We start from the raw sequence: 19768 nt of genomic DNA, 5'->3' as shown, positions 1-19768 counted from the left end.
GCTTTGGAAATGTTTGCCTCTCAGTCTGAATCAAGTTTACTATATCTTTGTAAAAGTATAACCCTCGTTCTAGTGTTCTAATATGTTACAATGAATGGTAAAAGAATGGCAATCATTTTTCATTAAGAAATGTTAAGTTACTATAGATTGAACATCCCTTATTGCAAAGTTTCAAATCTCTTAGCCATTGGAATATGAAACTTCTGGAGGATGGACACAAAGCTAAACATGAATTCACTTATGTTTCATATAGACCTACCACAGGAAGGAATTTGCACAGTAGTTTTAGTGCCCTTGTGTTTTGACTGTAACCTGTCACATGAAGTCAAGGAGTGAAAACTTCCACTTACAGATTCATCTTAGTGCTCAGAAAGTTTCAGATTTTGTAGGATTTTTGAATTTGGATATTAGGATTAGGGATACTCAACCTGTATGTTACTATGAGCTTAGGAAGCTGATTCTGAATCCTATTTTCATGATTTCAATACTATTGAATAGTGATGTAAAAATACACTGCAAGTCTATTTCTTTCTATTGTGGCAAGCCAATCCAAGTACTAGTAGCATTTAGAAAACACATTATCATTATAGAGAAGTAATGATTATGATAAACATCATGGAAAATCTATATGCAATACATGGATAATTGGAATCAATTTCATCCAAAGGCATGTCTAATTATGCATGCATGACTATATACACAACAGGATGCCATAGAGTCTTAAAGGTAGAACATTTAATAGGTTAGTACATGAGTTCATTTACTTTTGCTACTTGCTATTTTTGTGAGAATATTCCTTAAAGTTTCTGAATTTAAGAACCCATTAAAACACAGTAGGTCTTGGGAAAGAAAGACATTTCTGACAAACTTGGTACCAAGTACCAAGTCATTTGTGGATGGGGTTAATATTTTAGTAGGGTTAATATTGGAAAATATTTTATAACCAGCCATAGGATGACCACCAAATCATCTAAAATGAAACAAAAAGTAAAAACACTCGAGTATATTCTATTTGCTGTTAACTGTCATGTCTTACAGTTTATGGCTTCCTGTCACATTTCTCTATGCATGACTTACAGCCTCGGTAGAACATTAAAACTCTACAACACAAACAAAGCTTATTAATGACAGAGATCATCGGGAAGTTCATGATAGCAGTTTTAGAAAAAAAATCCCATATTTTGACCTATGCTTAAATTTTGTTCAAATGGAAGCCATTGTCTCCATATACATGAGAATCTATGCCATAGAAGTTTGAAGCACTTTAACAACTCATAAATCATTTACTACTGAACAGTGAGCATATAGACATTGATATTTTATATAAGTGGAGTATATATATTTCCGTAAGTAGAAGAGAAGTCACTGATATGTGTATATATATAATGATATATTCATGTTTCCAAACTAGACAACATGGCTTAGAAAAAAGAATTTAAAAAAATCACAGGGTGGGGCTGAGAATGTAGCTTGGTGGTAGAGTGCTTGCTTAGCATGCATGAAGCCCTCCAATTGATTCCTCAGCGCCACATAAACAGAAAAAGCCAGAAGTGGCGCTGTGGCTCAAGTGCTAGAGTGCTTGCCTTGAGCAAAAAGAAGCCAGGGACAGTGCTCAGGCCTTGAGTTCAAGCCCCAGGATTGGCAAAAAAATTTAAAAAATTGCAAGGTGAAATTTCTAGAGTATAGATAAAAATTATTTAAATCTTTCCAAAATGACAAAGAAGTGTGGAAGATTCAGCAGTTAGTGAAATAAAAATAAGAAAAAACTAGTATCATGCAGTCAAGTAAACACATTAAAAACAAAGATATCTTAACTATTTACTCAGGACGTAGTAATATAAATTTGTCAGAGGTATGAGTACTGGGCTATAATTTTTTTAAAAAACATTTTAAATTTTCTGTATAATGTAACAGAGGCAATATTATTATGCAAACATGTCTAAGTTTCTGAGTTACATTCTTATTTTATGGAAAATTACTCTGGAGCTCACTAGCCAAGGCCACAGAGCAATGCACACCATAGCAGAGCAATCCTCAGTAATTCCAAACTGAATCAAGGGAATAGAAGTAAGATTTCCAGCATAAAGTGGGCTTACTGAGGATGACTAGTGGATTTCCCTGACAGATGGTATAGGATTGGTTTGCTAATCAACACCTATGTGAATATCAAATTGCTCAGCTGCAAAACCAGATGGCAAATAAAAAATCAGCCCTTTAAAAATAGTGGAGGCAAAGGAAGGAAGAATAATTACATGACTATCAGCAGGGGTAATTAAGGGGATGCCATCTGTCACAGCTGACCTCTGACCCCTTCCCCATCCTCCGCTCCCCAGGTTGAGGAAGGTGTCTCAGAGTAGTCACTGGTGTCAGCTTCATCCAGCTGTACTGCTCAGCCAGACTGGCTGGGGAGGAGTCACTCTTGGGGTGGGAGGAGTGTTCATCCAGGGTGGAGACAGCCTGTGGTAGGGCTGTGGATAAAACTTTCAGGAGCCCTAGGAAAGGGTTTATATAAACAATGTGAAAGGCTCTGGAGCTTAGTAAGGTGAAAAGGCTCCAGATTATCAAGTAATCAGGTTGGGCCCAGCCAGTGGTGAAAAGGTGGATTGGTTCAAAGGCATCCCAAGGAAAGGGGCTGAGAGGTGTCTGATGTGGTGTGTCTGTGTGTCTATGAAGCAGTTATCTCCACCACATTGGCAGTTAAGTGCTGATTTCCAAGATGAGTTTGAAGAAAAAATAAGAAGAGATATAAATAATCTAATTAATAAAAACATCTCTCTTTTGCAATTGGCAGAAAAAGCAGAGTACTAGTTTTATTTGCAAGCACTTTAAGGAAATGAAATTCAGATGGATGAGGTGCCAAACACACAGAACAGAAAAAGCATGAAAAACATGAAAATGAAGCCAACCAGTGATTTTTGGAAACGAGACCAGTTTTCACAGCACTTCAATGTGAGTTTGGATAACAGCGTGAGTGTGGGCATAATGGAATTTCTTTCTCACAAGTTTTTTTCCTGGTGATGGTGAACTGATATGGAGTTGGTTCTTGGTTGGCAGAATTAGTTTGACCTTTAAAAGAAAAATCTCATAGCATAGATTCTGTTATTGCCTTCCCACTGGCAAATTGTCTCCCTAGTATAAATCAGTGTGCCTAATATTGCCCCCTCATTTATAGATTCAAACATTCATCAAACTAGAAACAGTTGAGTGGAAAAGGGAATTTTGGACTCCTTTCCATTTACTGAGTCTGTTCTTTAATTTCCCTAGAAAATATGAAAAGAATTTCACAGTAGAGTGTCCTAGAAGTGCAAACTGGGTACCTACATGTGAAAATGAGTGAAGACAAACACCAGCCACTGATAATGGTTAGAACTACTGACAGTATTAAATATCAGGGAAAGGAGAAAGAAACTGATGGAGAAATGAAGTTTAAGACTTCCAAAGATATGTATGTACAATCTAGGTGCTAAGCTTGATGAAGGAAAGGGAAAACATAACTGGGACATGTTTTTGTAGCCTTCAGGAACAGTGCTAATGTTGGATATGATGATAAATATCAAACTCAATAAATGAACAAAACTCTGATTTTTTTTATTTTATCCTTCCCCACCTTTCAGAATGGAAAATTTTCTTTAATGCATGTTTGAGGTAGTACCAGTTATAAGATGTTTAGAAATATTATGAGATATTAGTACAAAGACGAGGAATGGATTAAAGAGAAAGGTATAAACTTAGAAATATTGCTTATTAAGGACTTTTAAGGGGTACCATTTGGTGTTCTTGTTCAGACATAATTGTAAAAGTGATGCCATGTAGTCTGTTGACCTTATAAAAGTCATAATTACTTTTTCTCCCCAAACTTTTAAGTACTTTAAAATCCATTACAAAATGCCAGGTGCTGTTGGCTCATGCCTATAATCTTAACTACTGAGATCAAAGGATCTTGGTTCAAGGCCAAACTGGGCAGAAAAACCCATGAAATGCTTATGTCCAATTCACCAGCAAAAAGCTGGAAATGGACGTGTGGCTCAAATGGTACAATGCCATCCTTTAGTTAAAAAGGTAAGAGAGAGTATGAGGTCCTGAGTTCAAGGTCTAGTACTAACACCTACCTTCTCAAAAAAAGAAAAACAAACCTACTACCTTTAAAATTCTCTCTGGGCCACATTGCTTAGAAATTCAATGGAAGCTGTTGATTCTTCTCAGAACAAAACCCACATAAACTTCAGGGGTTTAAAGACACTTGAAAGCACATTCTTAAACTAGGTAGGTTAAGAATCTTTAACCCTGGACTGAAACTATATACATGTTTTCCCTTGTTCTTGTTTAAGCATTGTTATTTTAAATGTGATACATTTTACTTCTGTGCTTTTAGAATCTCTAGGTTTACCTGACAGAAATCTTCATCCAGATTTAAAATGTTTTATTAGAAATATGTTTTTCATTAGTAAATATTTACAGTAATTTCAGATTTTATTGGAAGTAGAGCTATATTATAAAACTATAATAATTATAATTTCCTGTATTTCAATTCTTAATGGACTTGGGCATAGAACAGTCCTTGAACAGTGTCAGCAGAATTTCTCATGCAAACATGAAGTCTTACTAAGATAGTTTCCATATAATATGAATTTTTAAAAATTTGCTTGTGTTAAGGAACAAACTATAAAAAGAATATGTCTGCTTAAATGAGATTTTTTTCCTTTTAAAATCAGAAGGTAAATTAAAAGAATGACTCTTAGGGAATCAGAATTGACTTTGGCTAGAAAAATGTCAAAAGCTAAGGCATATTCTTCTAAAATTTCCACAGTTGTAGATAATCTGAACATTGCTGGATTTTATAACACTGTGCTTGGGAATGGTTTTTATCCATCCATTTGTTCTTCCAAAGAGAATGTCCACAGAAAAAATTCCCATTTGGAGTTTCTGTCACCGTCTCCTCTCATCTTTTAAGGCATGGATGTGTGCATGCATGAATGTATGCCTGAGTGCATGTGTATATGCATGTGAGTCTATGGGTACATATGTGCCTGAGAGCATGTGTGTGAGTATATGTGTGTGTAAGATACATGTTTGTAGGTATCAGATGAAATGCATGCCTCTTAATAAATCACAGGCATTTAAATGTATGTAACTAATACTGTCAAATTCATTGGTTGTAAATGGGTTTGAAATACTTCTGAGATTGTGCTCTTGGAGTTCTTCTATATAACCCTGATCTGGACATTAATGAAATATACTCCATTCTCAAGAAGAGAGAGAACCATCTCATACATGATTTCCACAAAGGAAAGTATGAGAAAAGAAGCAATATAGTGTGGGAAAAGGAAGGAACAGTTTTGTTCACTGTGGACTATACAGCAGTAGGAAAAGTTAGCTTTAAACCAGACCCACAAGCACACTGCATTAATTGACAGAAAAATCATCTAATTTGCTTTGTGCTTTCTTTATTTCAAGGCCACGTAAGGACAAGGCCATTAGAAGATGGATCAAGGGTCACTCACTTTTTGATGAATCTAAGTTGATTTTTACTCCTCCCTATTCAGGGAAGAGCTAGAAATACCAAGCTTACCTGGTCACAGAAAGGAAAGGCAGAGTAAATAAGCCTGAACATACCTGTACACTAATAAGAAACATCTGTAATTCCAAACCCCATTGAGCCACTCTATCCACACAAGACATGTTTTCTTTCCTTTGTGATAGTACTGGGGTTTAAACTCAGGACTTTGAGTTTGCTAGGCATGAGTTTTACCCCAAAACTTGAGCCATACTCCAAAACTTCAAGGAATATATGGGAAATGTCATAAACAGCAAGCAAAGGGATTTAATAGGTTTCTATTTTCTTATTTTTTGAAAAAAATATTTCAGTTAAAAATATCACACTAAGAAAAAAAATTCCAATGGGTTTATATGAAAATCAGATTTTACCTTCCACTCCCAGATTCGTCTATGATGCTCTGTCTTCTCTTTGACAGAGCATCCTTTCCTAAATGGGTAGCAAGAACTTCCCAGCAACTATGTTTGAACCAAGAGACAACATTTTCTGGTCACAGCTGTCTGTGTAGAAGAAGGAAAATTACAGAACTAAACTGGGTCGGTTGGGCCTCTGAGTCTGGCAATTCAAATGATGTGATCCTAAATGCCCTAGTCCAGATACACAAATACAGAGAATGTCATAGCTATGAATAGGCAACCGGAAAGAACAAAAAAGGAAGACAAGGAATTAAGGAGAACCTGAGTGGCTTCCTGTTATGGCCCAGGTTCTCTAAGGTTACTTATATCCCAAGGATAGAGGATGGCCCTCTAGCCTTGCAATTAGAAACTTTTTAACCAGAGACCTCCATAGAGAATGTCTTGGTGTGACTGGTGGTCTAATATGGCCACACAGATATAGGCACACTGATGGAATGTGTGACACAGGGACCAAGACAGAAAATGTATCTTCTGTATTCTGTGGTATTCATATTTGGAACATGGTATACTACTTGAGAAGTTGTCCTATTTTCAGAATATTGCAAAATATGAGTGATAAGCATCAGATGATAAACAAAAACAGAGAGAAGAGCCTGCTGGTAGTTATGGATCTAGACAGGCCTGGGCCTATTGCTCAATTTCCCTTGACTTTAGCATCCTCATGTATAAAGTACAAAATCTATCACCTAAAGTTTGTGAAGATTCAGTGAGATAAGGCAAGTGTTTAGCGCAGTGCCTGGGGTGTGTGGCCACAGCTGTCAAAAATGAGAACCATTGGAAAGGAAAAGGCTTCAAAGGCACAGGAATTCTTGCACAAAGCAAAGTACAGGAAAGGAAACTAGTTACAGGAAATCTATCAAATGGAGGAGGAAGAAAATTTTCATCTTTCTTTGTCCCATGGGATGACTATGTTGAATTTAAGGAGGGTAGATCAATATTGTAACTATTTTCTACGAATGTGATCTCTTGTTTGTCCAAGCACCGAATTACTGCCTCATATAATAGGGGGACTCCCCATTGTGTTCATTCAAGAATGAGCTGTTTGTTGTTCGATTGGGAGACATTGAGGAAAGAAATCTATGTGATTTTAAAATTCATATTCCACTCCAAAATACACACACACACATACACACACACACACACACAGAATTTTCAGGATATTGATTGGCCATACTATAGAATTATATCAATGACCATGAATGCATGTGGAATGCTCTCTAGCACTTCAGTTCCTTTCCTATGTCCCATGTTACTGATATTTACTCATTACTCTGCCTTCTTTAACTTCTACATGTTGATCCCACAGAGCAAACCAACTGAATTTTCTCTCCCTTCTTTCTACATGACAGATCAATTTTCTTCCCATTCCCCAACTGAAGTGCAGTAGCAGCTGTGGGAGTGAGGCGTGGGCAGATGATTGATTTCATTGTTTCATAAGGGAAGGGCCAAGATTATCCTTCAAAAGCAAAGGGCATAGTTTGCAAATTCATAAAACTCCAGGGTGTGGCCTTTTGCGAGCTCTTCAAATCTCTGGCTTGTCACTGAGCTGACACTGGAGAACAACATGACATTTTTAGCAACAGTATACTTGTTTACCCAGTAACAGAAAGATAACATACCTTATTCAGTGGACTTGCAATGCATAAATTTATGGGAAGGACATTTAAAAGTACATGAAATCATTCATCAAACTTGTCACATAGGATGATAATTCCCAACAGTGGTCTATACCTTTTTTTTTTTTCTTTTACACAAATGGTCAGACTTTAGTGATAACAAACATATAAATGAAACTTCTAAATTGTAAAAATTTACTTTTCATGTCTTAGCATGGCATGTTTCTGTTTCTTATGTCTGTTAGCTTCATGGGCGACTTTCATTACCACAGCATGTATTTCGAAGATTGTGTCAAGATATGGAATGTAAGTACTAAACATGGAAAGATCACCATTGTGGAAGATCATTACATTAAAAAAAATCAAATCTTAACTATGAAGTATACTGCAATAATAAAGGTAGGGAAACTAAATGCCCATTAATGGATGAATGGACAACGAATTTGTAGTGTATATATTCAAAGGAATATTCTTCAGCAATTACAAAAATAAGCAAGGCTGTGGTTATGTCATGGAGAAGCTTAGAGGATGTTATATAAGGGTCTTTACCAGTCAAAGAAGGACAAATAGGGCATGTCCCACTTTTTGAGGTATCCTCAATAGAAGCAGAGAGAGGGGTGGATGTCAGTGACTGTGTTTGGGATGAGATGCAGAACAGAGATAAACAAGTGTGGATTTCAGTTGTATAAGAGGAGCAAGTTCTGAGGGTCTTCTGTTGACCATCATCCCTACAGTGGATGGTACAGTGAACCCAAAAGTGATTGAGAGATTAGACCTCATGCTATAAGGGCTTGACCAAATTAAAAGAAAAATCACAACTTTCTGCTACCCTTCGACAAAGTGCTGTAAGACAATATCCTCCCTTGAAACAAACTGTGAGTCTGATCAAATGAACTTGTCTGAAACACACTTGATGAAATAACCTTGTAAACTTTTAGCTACTGAAAAAGGGTTGTTGAAAAGAATTCATTTCCCACTCAGGCACATAGTTTGGAAAGCCTCTTAAAATAACAGCATCTAGTAAATGCCAAGGAATTTCTATGTAACAGAGACCATACCACAATTTCTATATGCATTATCTCACTCAAATCTCCCAGAGGTGACTGCTATCATTAGCCTCCTCTTATAGTTAAGAACATGAGGCTCAGCCAATGTTAATGACAATACATGAGGTTCAGGGATAATCACATCCTGAAAGAGGTGACTGTCCAACTGCTGACCTCTAAGTGTCTCTTAATTCCACCCTAACAGCGTTCCCATCCCCACCTCCAATCAATGTGAGTTTTCATGTCTCATGTTATACTTGTCCTGTCAGTCACATAGTTAAATGCTCTTCTCCTCCATGTTTCCTATTTCAGCATCCAGCAATGCCACATTTTTTTTTGTATTTCTTTTTCCTTTTCAGGATACTGACTTCAGTCTCCATGTTGTTTTTTCCTTTTTTTCCCACTGTTCAAGGTTTATTTGGTGTTTCAGTATAACATGTGGATAGTTGTTCACTGTTCATATATACTTTTTATATTACATGCCAATGTACACTACTGATATATAATACACAAAATAATATTCTTTAGAACAATAATGCATGTGACATGCAAAAACTGGATTTATACAACAGATCCCAGGAAGTGTGATTGGGAAAAGAAGTTGGAACTAGGCATTTTGGTGAAGTTACACAGAGCACACAGTAACATCTGGTTCAAAGGGCAATTAGGGACTGTGCACCATTCATTGGCAGTGGTGTCTCAGAGAGGGTAAAACTGTTTTACAGTAACCAGTTTACAGCTACACAGGTACCATCCACCATCAGAATACAGCTGTAGGTTTTTCTGAACCAGTCTTATTTCTAACCTCAGGAAATGGATGCTTTTCCCAGGTCATTTTATAATAGTAATGTTTCAGTCACAGATCAGCAGTAAGGGACAAACATGCATGACCTCTGATTAAAATTCTCTTATAGCCTAGACAGTGAAGTGGTACATATAGGAGACTTTAAAATTGCAACTCCTTTTGGATTCCCCAGAGTGTATCTGCACTCTTCTTCAAGCGGGCCTCTTCCTCAGGAGTCAGTGGGACCTTCACCACATCTGAGATTCAATCTGTCCCAGGACACAAGGAACACTAAGGAAGACATCTTCCTTTATTCCATACAGACCCATAATTAGTGGAAATTGGATGCACTCTCTTAAGATTCTTCATCATACTTTCTGCTAAATCTTCCAGGATGTATAGACTTTCAGTTTGATCACCTCATAGGCACTGTCAACAACTTGTTTGTGAACCTCTTTCCACTGTTCCTTATCCGCATCAGTGTCTAGATTAGGATTCAGGTTCTTGAAGGAGACACCAGTAACATTCACTTCACTCCACACTGACACATTAGAGTCTCCATGCTCCCCCAGGACCATCTATGACAGCTTAACGGGTGAGCTCCTAGCCTCTCTCCCATCAAGTAGCAGAACCGGGCCGAGTCCAGATTTCAGCCACTTCCAATCACGTGGTTTGGGGGGAATCCACTTATCTTCCAAACCAAGTAGGTCAAGATATCCACTGGATTAGAAACCACAAGCAACTTGCAGATTGGGCTCTATTTCATGACATTGGGAATGATGAACTTAGAGAAGTTCACATTATGCTAGACCAAATCAAGACGGCTTTCTCTCTCTTGCTGATGGGCCCCAGCGGTGATAATAACCAGCTTGAAGTTTGCAGTCACACCATAGTCTTTGCCAGAGACAAGTTTTTGTGTTTTGAGGAAAAGGCTGCCATGTTGCAGATCCATCATCTCTCCCCTCAGTTTGTCTTCCATGACATCAATAAGAGCAAGCTCATTTGCCAAGTCCTTCATTAAGATACTGATGGCACAGGCCATGCACACAGCACCAACCCCAACAACTGTAATCTTGTTCTGGGGGGCATGTTCTTTGTTAACAAGAGTCACAATCAGCTGATCCTTGAGACCTGCCATTCTGCTCTTACTGGAATGACAAGGAACCTGGGGTGCATAATGGGCGGGTGTCGCGAGGCAGATCTGGACTCAGCAACAGCCTCTCCAGCCTGTTGTTTCCTTTTTAATGTTAGGATTTCCTTAGGTTTAAACCTTGTCCTCCCTCACTTCTATATTCTAATATTTCTGTTGATCTTACTCAGTCTTACTTCTACAAAAGCCATCCATAAATTGATGATAGCTTGTACCTCCAACCTAGCTCCTTACACTCTGCTTCTCCTCATGAGTGTCAAGGACACAGCTCAAAATTTTCATGTTCCCTACTGTAACCTTAATACTTCCCCAAACCTTCCTGCCTCCCCACAGCCAATGGTTCCGAATGGATGGTAATTCCATCTACCTGAAGGAATCAACCTTGATTTCTCTTTCTCTCACATCTCCCACATTCAAGCTGTCAGAAAATCCTATGTGCTCTAGTTTCAAAATATATATGCATCATTGAATTGCTTGTCACCTTTGTTGCTTTCATCCTATTTGAGCTGCCATCATTATCATTTAAATTATTGCAATCCTTTCCTGCTTGCTCTCCTCCCTGGCCCACTATAGTGTGTTCTCAATTGAGTGCTTAGAATGTAAGTCAAATAATAAATTGTTATTATTTGGTAGTTTCAAAATCCTCTAATAACTCTCATTTTGATTGAACAGAAAAAGTGAAAATCCTAACAATGGCTTAAAAGGTATTCTGTGGTTGGGCTTCTGTAAACTCCAATTTTGCCTTCTTTTACTGTTTCAGTTTAAGGAGATGTATTTGGGTGTCAAGTTAGCAAAGGGTTGATTTGTGAATGTTCATCTTGAATGTCAACTGTACTGGAATGTGAAGCACTGCAGAGATTAGTAAGGCACACCCCTAGGTGTGTTTATGAAGCTGTTTCCAGAGGACTAAGCAGAGAAGATTCTTCTTTTGGGGGCCCAGATGGAATAAAAGGGGAAGAAAAGGAAAGTCTGCTGGCATTGGCTTTCCCAGCATTTGCTTCCTGACACCCAAGATGTGTGTTGCTCCATTCTGCTCTAGCCTCCCTAGCATCACAGCTGGGAATTGAGGCAAAAAACATCTTTTTAAGATATTTAGGTCCAGTATTTTGTCACAGTGATGTGAAATCTAACACATAATATATGTTGCCCTTTCACTCCTCCTCCAAGTTCCTTATTGGTCCTTGAAGAGTGCCATCATATGTCAATCTTAAAGTTTTTACAATTGATGTCCCTCTGGAGCATTCTTCCCCTCTTCAAAGTTATCCATCTTTTCAACTGGGTCTATTTGATTCTCTTGTTTAAGACAGTATGTGTTCTCCCACCTCTGCCTCGTATCAATTTAATTTCCATAGGGCAATCTCTTTCTTACCTCTGTAATCTACTCAGGTTTTCCTTATTTATAACTCACTTATAAGATGTTAAGCATCAGTTGAAAGGATATGTCCCGGCCATCCCAGGGAACCATGCGGAGATAATCACAGACAGGAGAAGAAGGTTCATAAGGAGGTTTATTAGTGGGGCCATAGTTCCCACAGGAGATGGAGCTACCTGGCATCAGTGCCTTATCCAGGTGGCAGCTTCTCTCTCTGGGAGTTAAGGGGAAGTAGGTAGGTTTTAATAGAGTAGGAGTGGCTCATTATGTATGAGTGGATCTGAAGGCTAATGGGAGGAGCTGAGGACCTGAGGCTAGGTCTCCTTTGTCTTCAGTGACTGCCAATTTCACAATGACTGCTAGCCTCCGGGACAGGTCCTGTGGTCACTGAGTTTATATTCTATCTAACTCTTTACCAGCTGGATACTGTGAATAAACTTGGTTTAGTGCTTCAGTTGCCTTCGTTTTAAAATAAGGATGGTAATCACAATTCCTACCGCATGGGGAGTATGAAAATTTTGTATATAATTATATATATAGTATATTATGTATACACAACGTGTATATACAATATATAATATACAACAATATATAATATATGCGCTGCATATATTATATATGTTGAAGCAATACCTGCATATAGTGCAATGTATTTTACTGTGTTTATCAGCTACTATTAATATTGTTCTTGTTTACTTATTTCATAAGGGTTCTCAGAAGATTTTACCTTAATTAAAAAATTCTCTACCAAGTGAATTTTACATTTCATGGTTTGTTGATGAAGGTGTCATTTTAAGAGATAATAAAACCCACAGTTTTCTTTTAAATCACAAATCATCCATGTTTGAGTTTTCTCCATTATAGGTAAGCAAGATCTATTGTCAATCAGATACCTGCTTTCTCCATAATTTTAAAATATATTTCTTACCCAGCAACCCCACTTTTGGGTATCTATCCAAAAAACCACAAACAAAATCACAGTAAAGCCACCAGCACAACAATGTTCATTGCAGTACAATTTGTCATAGCTAGAATCTGGAACCAACCCAAATGCCCCTCAGTAGAAGAATGCATCAGGAAAATGTGGTACATATACACAATGGAATTTTATGCCTCTATCAGAAAGAATGACATTGCCCTATTTGTAAGGAAATGGAAGGACTTGGAAAAAATTATACTAAGTGAAGTGAGCCAGACCCAAAGAAACATGGACTCTATGGTCTCCCTTATTGGGAATAATTAGCACAGGTTTAGGCAAGTCACAGCAGAATCACAAGAGCCCATTAGCTATACCCTTATGATCACATAAGATGATGCTAAGTGAAATGAATTCCATATTATGGAAACGATTGTTATATCACAGTTGTAACTACTTTCAATGTCCCATGTGTATCTGTAGCTTCTACTATTGATGATGTTCTTGTATCACCTTCCTGTGGTTGTATCTACACTATCTCTGTAATCTTATCTGAGTATATTGGAAACCGTCTATACTGGTATTCCAACTAGGAAATTGAAAGGGAATACCAAAATTGAGAGACAGGGTAAAAAAAGACAAACCACTACAAAAGCAATACTTGCAAAACTGTTTGGTGTAAGTGAACTGAACACCTCATGGGGGGAAAGGGAAAAGGGGAGGAAGGAGGGGGGAATGAGGGAGGAGGTAACAAACAGTACAAGAAATGTATCCAATGCCTAATGTATGAAACTGTAACCTCTCTGTACATTTTTGATAATAAAAATTTAAAAAAATATATTTCTTTATTGATATGTTCTGGATGATATTTCATGCCTCAGCTATAGAAAATAGTGCTATACAAACTATTTACTTAGGTATAAGTACTTTCTATACTACTAGCGCTACTGTTGTGTTATTATATCTTTTATTAGTGGCTATTGTTTACTGAATGCTTGCTCTGTCTTGCATAGCTGACATCTAATAGCTTTCTAGTCTTGCTAGAAATGAAGGATTAATGCATATCTCATTTCATTGTTTAGGCTCACACAGAACTTAATGGGGAGGGCATATCATACAGCTAGTGACTGAGCTTGGATTAAAATCTATAGTTTATCCTTAAAGCTTACTCTCTTACATTATGTAGTGGAGAAGCTAATAAGAAGGTTATATGTCTCTTTGAAACAGATGTCAAAAGAATGATGCTATAATAGAAAAGTGTAGGCAGTAAAGTTTTATCAGTATACTGTGTACAATGCTGAACGGATTAAGTTTCAGTCAAACTGAATAGAGAGCACCAAAGGCATAATCTGCTTAAAATTAAGATAAAAGTCTTCTGCACAATCAAATTAGAATTGACAATTACTTGAAAAGTTTTCACACCTTCAAATAAAGTATCTTTAGCAACCAGGAGGTCTGATAGGAAACCTAAAAGTTTTATGATCTCTTTAAAAACCTAAAAGTAATTCAAATATTAAATTGGTTTTGAGTGTCCCAAGTGATCACTCACCCAGTAAGGATTTTCAATAAATATCCGGAAGGAAGAAACTTTCAGAACATGAGTTCTGGACAAAAGATTTGTGTATATTTCAATTAAAAGAGACTTTAAAATGTACTAATGAATTTTGTTGTGTTTTAAATTATAAGATGGTTTCTTTCTCCTTTTCCCTCATGTGTGGAAACTAATGAAGCAGTGGGTTACATAAGATGCCCAAACCAAAGGAGTTAAGGTCTCTACCATACACACAGAAGAAGAGATTGGAAAGCATGAGATACCACCAGGCAGTCTGAGGGCTGCAAGGCTGTTGCATCTGCAGACTTGTGTCTCTCTTGATGAGGAGGTGTCTTTGGAGTCTCTGGAGAAAGCTCAGGTAGCTGTCTGTGGCTTTCAGGATTGTGTCCCGAGTGGGGAGCTATCTGAATGGAAAGAGATGTTGTGTGTAGCTCAGGCACTGGGTTAGAGGGTAGAGAGCAAGGCTCTTTGAGATAGGATGGTCCTTCAACGGGTCTGGAAAATTGTGGAGAACTAAGGGGGATGCTGCTTGCTGCATCTTGGTTATAGGTTAGTTTCAATGTAGAGATTCTCCGAGTTTGAGAGTCTTGCATGTACTCCTGGAGATATGGAGTATTTTCAGCTGCAGGTGTAAGACTGGAGGTAGAATCTACTGGTTGTGGATTAGTGATTTTTTGTGTATATGACACAGTGGTGTTGGATTCTTCTGAATATATGATTGTCTGGCTAGAATCTTCATTAGAAGGCATGGTTCCTTGAAGATGTTTTTGGTTAGTAAGGTACTCTGTACAGGAGGGAGTTGGTGTGTTAGGTATGAACGAATCTAAATTGTCACTCTTTGTAGGAGTGTTTATCAAGGAACTGCAAAAATTATCTTTTCTGATTGGTAGGAAGGGTTCCTAGATAGCCAAAAGTGTCCAGAAAAAGAAATAATGTTGAAGGAAAAATAGAGAGAAAGTCATAGTTAGTCATGAAAGAAACCAGTGTCAATGCTATGCTTAAAGGTAAAGCAACCTTACTGTTTCCTATTTTGCTATGGGTTAAGCTGGCTGCATTGAATGATCCTTTCCTTTCCCATTAAGAATGTATTTTAATTTATTAACAGTAGTCACCCTTACAGGAAAAAACTTTTGATTTATTTTAGAATATACTATAAACTTTGGCTTCATCCACGTCCTGGGAAATCAGGTTAAATCATATATTTTTTTGGAGTCTATGGTTTATTTAGTTACGTTGTTTTACACCATTTTTCATGAATGAGACACAATGTAACTCATATCTCCAACCCAGAGAGCCCCATCAGTTATCATCCTAAGACATAGTTATTTAATGCTTTGTACGCCCCCCCTAAAATTAGCTGTCAGCTTTTTCAGAATTAGAACAGATCCTAAATATTATGCTTGAAGCTGACCTACTTTCTGAGATTAATTGGGAAAAAGCCCAAACAACAGAAAATCACCATTTTAATATTCTTAATCCAAATCTGGCCAACAATAAAAAAATACAAAAGCAAAAATATATTTTAAACAAAACATTAAGAAAGACATTGCTGAGAAAGATCTCCAAGGCAGTAGTTTAATAACCAGGCTTTCAAATCACACACTAGACACAAGCATGTATGATTACCTGGGTTGGTGATCTTTTATCTTGTAGGTTGGGACGAACACTTCTGAAGCCTTTGGCTGCAAGAGAGGAATATGTACCATCTCCATTCAGTGCTTCTGGATTTCCATCATTGTAAGCTCTCCAAGCTTTTATTAAGGAAAGACAAATTGGATATACAAAAATATCTACATTCACTAAAACATTTATAAAGAAAATGTAATTTTTAAAAATAAAGTTTTCTCACTAAAATATAATGTAATATGTATCATAATGTTTAAAACTTGAGATTAAGATGAGATCAACAGTGACTGTGAATACAGCAAAAAATAAAAATAACTCACAACAAATGTAATAGCTATTCAGAATATCTTTTGTGTACCTGAGTCTGGTGACTGAGAATCACGCCCTGAAAATAAAAGAAACAACTGAAATTAATGTGAGGGTAAAACAAATGAACACGCCAGTAAAAATACTTGGCAAAGGGCCATGTGCACGGTTTGTGTAGACGCTATCTCAATTCTAAAGCTGGGTACTTTAAATATATTAATAAGAGGTTTGTGCCCCAGTTTTAGCTTCAATGAGGGTATCATTTATTAAATACCTATAGCATGTAATTAACTCATATATCAAACACTAATTTCCCCCCTCAATAATACTACAACCATGTAATTTTAAGCTTATTTTTGTCCAAGGTGAATACATGACTTTCTGAATATAAAATTAAAGGATAAAAAGGAATCTGGTTCGTAAACAATGGATGTTTTTATAACATGTTGAAACCTTGATGCTACTAACTATATTTAATTCCTGTGTGAGAGGTGGAGTTTTTTATTTTGCAAGTTCTTTTTCCTTTCACAAGGGAAAATGTGTCTACTCTATTATGTGGTATTTTCAAACTAGATTTTTGCGATTTCTTCTCATCATCATTTAAAAGTCATTTTTATTCAAACATGGAAGAGCTGAAATCTTTGGAAAAGAAATTCCTTTTGGTAATGTGGTTAGGAATTGACTCTACTGTATATTAATTGTCAACTTTATTAAGACAGTAGATTTAAGAGTCATCTATATGCCCCTTTGAGGTAGTTAGTTTCTGTTTCTGGGTTCTATTATACCACCTGGTTCACCCTGTGTAGATACACAAAGCCTCAAGTTTGGAAAGAATTGTCAGAGCCAATTAGCTTAATATACTGGCTTCCTTTATGTATTCTTTGGGACCATTTAAAAATTGCCATTATTTCATTCTTTGTTTTTCTTCTAATGCTTCTATAATAATTATTTTGAAATTCAAACACGTGAATTTGGAATGATAAAAATGAGTTAAGAAATACAAGTGTGAGACTATTTGCCCTCCCTCCATTACTGAAGATTGAACAGTCTTGAGCTTAGTAGGCAAGTATAAGACACACCTCTACTTTTTTGCTTTTAGGGCCTCATGCTGATTTTGCTGGGCTGGCCTTGAAGTGTGATTTTTTTCTATCTCTACCTCCTGAGAAGCTGAAATTACAGATGTGTGCCTTCTCCCCCAGCTCCAAATGTTTAATTTTTTGGTAAAATATTTGAGACTTTTTTTCCAATCAAAGAAACAAAAGTACATATGAATCAGAACATGACTTCAGGTCAGGTGACTAACAAATTCTCAATGTTTATTGTAATTGATAATTTATATTAAAATGAAGAATGTATAAAGCAAATAGACAAGGTTAAACAATGTAGAGCATCATTAGAATTCTGGGGCACTCCGGAGAGGAAATTTAGTGACTGCTTAGGTGCCACACAGTGTGGACAAAAAACAAATATGAGGACTAAAAAAAGGAAAACCAAAAGGACAGCAGCAGTAGTACTTATTATTATTTATAATTATTTTCTTGAAAATAGAAAGTTCATTTTCATCTCAGGAAATAATAAAGTTCTCACTAAGGCAAGAAAATGGCAAATTTCATGATTTTATTTCCCCCCTAAGGAAGGAAACTTAAGGTACAAACCAACAATTTCCTTAAGGGCATGAATCATGCCAGTTGGGAGTGTCAGGATCCTGTCCTTGACAGTGGACCAGGTGAGATGTGGCACCTTTGCGAGCACTATCTGACTGTCATATTATTTGTGAAATGAAATGTACTCCACGTTTTCATCTACAGTTCTTGTTTTGGTTCTCCATTGGTTTGGTACATTGGTCTTTATGATGATGAATTATCTAGTGGATACAACTTCTTATAAATGGAAACGAGAGGACAAGGCTGACCCACCACTGGATTTTCCAGCAGGAGAGGGAAATCAGAAGGCTTGGAGCCCTTTCTGGAGGAAGTCTAACCCCCATATACAGTTTGCTGTATGTCCGCCATGTTAACTTTGATAAATATTTATTAATTCCCTTTCAACTAACATTAAAATATGGCTAAGTAAGTTTTTATGGAAGTGACTACAAGAAGTGATGCTGTGGCTCAAAGTGGTAGAGCTTAGGGACAGCGCCCAGGCCCCATGTTCAAGCCCCATGACTAACCAAAAAAATAATAATAAAAGTGACTGCAGAATGAAATTAGGCAGAAAAAAAAATAGTGACTTAGTTTTTGAAGCTAATTAAAATTTCCTTGAAAAAAAAAGACCTATCTAATGGATATAAAAATGTTCTATTTTAAAATTAAATCCAAAATGTAGGAGAATTTTTTCTCTATAAATCTTAGACCTAGTAATAACTTTTTTTTTAAATAACCAAGAGTCAGTAGAGATACTCTTATTGCTGAAGAATGTTTCCTATTTCTGGAATATTTCTTATTCCTATCATGACTCTAAAGCATTGACTTTTTCCTAGAAAGGTGAATGATGTGAAATTTCTCCTATTCCAGTTTTAAGTATCCAAAAGGGCAATCTCTAGAGCTTAACTCCATAGTATCTTTTGATAATTATTTTGGTGCATGATAAAAAATCTGCATGGTAAAAGTGATGTCATTCCCTAACGTATGTGTGATTGGTCCATTTACGTGGGTGAAATGTCAATGGTATTCACAGCATAGGAATTCCAGTATATGATGATGGCCTGGGCTTTATGTTCCTAATGCCCTTTATTCTCATTTCCCTGAGGTTTTTCAATGCAAACATGTGTGTCATTTTTCTAATATCTTCACATATTCATACACACATGAGTAAATATTTACAAATATATTCACAGAGATGTTTTTCAACCAGAATGAGATCATCTTACATACATTGCAATGCAACTTAACATTTATTCATACTTAATCTATTGCAGAACATTGGACCTTGAAATCATTTGTAGACTAGAGGTGGTGAGTAAGAGTGAAATTCTTCATATGAAAAGTCTGTTTTTATCCCCACAAAGCTGGGTAAATGTGAGTAAATGTAGGACCAAGCTGCTTTGAAGCCAAGGACACCTTCAATACATAAACTACTACTAAACGCATTCGTGCCAAAGACTGTGAAATCACACTGAGAATTAAAATTACATTGAAACTCACCATTTCTTTCCTACTTCTGTTCTCAAAAGCATTAATCTTAAAAATAAAAAAAAAAACCCAAGGAAACCACAATCTACAACTCAAAACCCAGTAATAAAACCAACCAAATAGCCACCAAGTAGTTTAGGTGTAATTTATTCAGCATCTAGGGAGAGGCAGGCTGGGCAGGCTTGGATGTTTTATAATAAAAGTCCTGTTACCTGTAGGCATAGGTACAGCCTTCATTGAGCAGGGGTTCTTGTAAAGAGATTAGCTATGGTATTAGCGATGGTAGAATGGTAGAGTGC

General features: G+C 36.8%; 1 protein-coding gene and 1 pseudogene across 16 annotated transcripts in view; both read right to left on the bottom strand.

Annotated features, from left to right (window-relative positions):
• Sorbs2 (sorbin and SH3 domain containing 2) overlaps positions 1 to 19768 on the bottom strand; it is a 204050-nt gene that overhangs the window by 71778 nt on the left and 112504 nt on the right. For 9 of the 16 annotated variants that reach the window (XM_048330679.1, XM_048330678.1, XM_048330683.1 and 6 more), the window contains 2 exons: positions 16391 to 16417; positions 16033 to 16157 (listed from right to left, as the gene is read on the bottom strand). In XM_048330679.1, the coding sequence (XP_048186636.1) occupies positions 16033 to 16157; positions 16391 to 16417 (152 nt within the window). The remainder of the gene's footprint in view (positions 1 to 16032; positions 16158 to 16390; positions 16418 to 19768) is intronic. The other 7 variants (XM_048330687.1, XM_048330680.1, XM_048330685.1 and 4 more) reach the window with 1 other exon arrangement.
• LOC125339509 lies at positions 9161 to 10632 on the bottom strand (annotated as a pseudogene).

The sequence above is a fragment of the Perognathus longimembris genome, chromosome 21 (genome assembly GCF_023159225.1).
Source record: "Perognathus longimembris pacificus isolate PPM17 chromosome 21, ASM2315922v1, whole genome shotgun sequence".
Taxonomy (NCBI): Eukaryota; Metazoa; Chordata; class Mammalia; order Rodentia; family Heteromyidae; genus Perognathus; species Perognathus longimembris.
The sequence above is the reverse complement of the archived record's forward strand: the minus strand, read 5'-3'. Positions and strand labels throughout refer to the sequence as shown.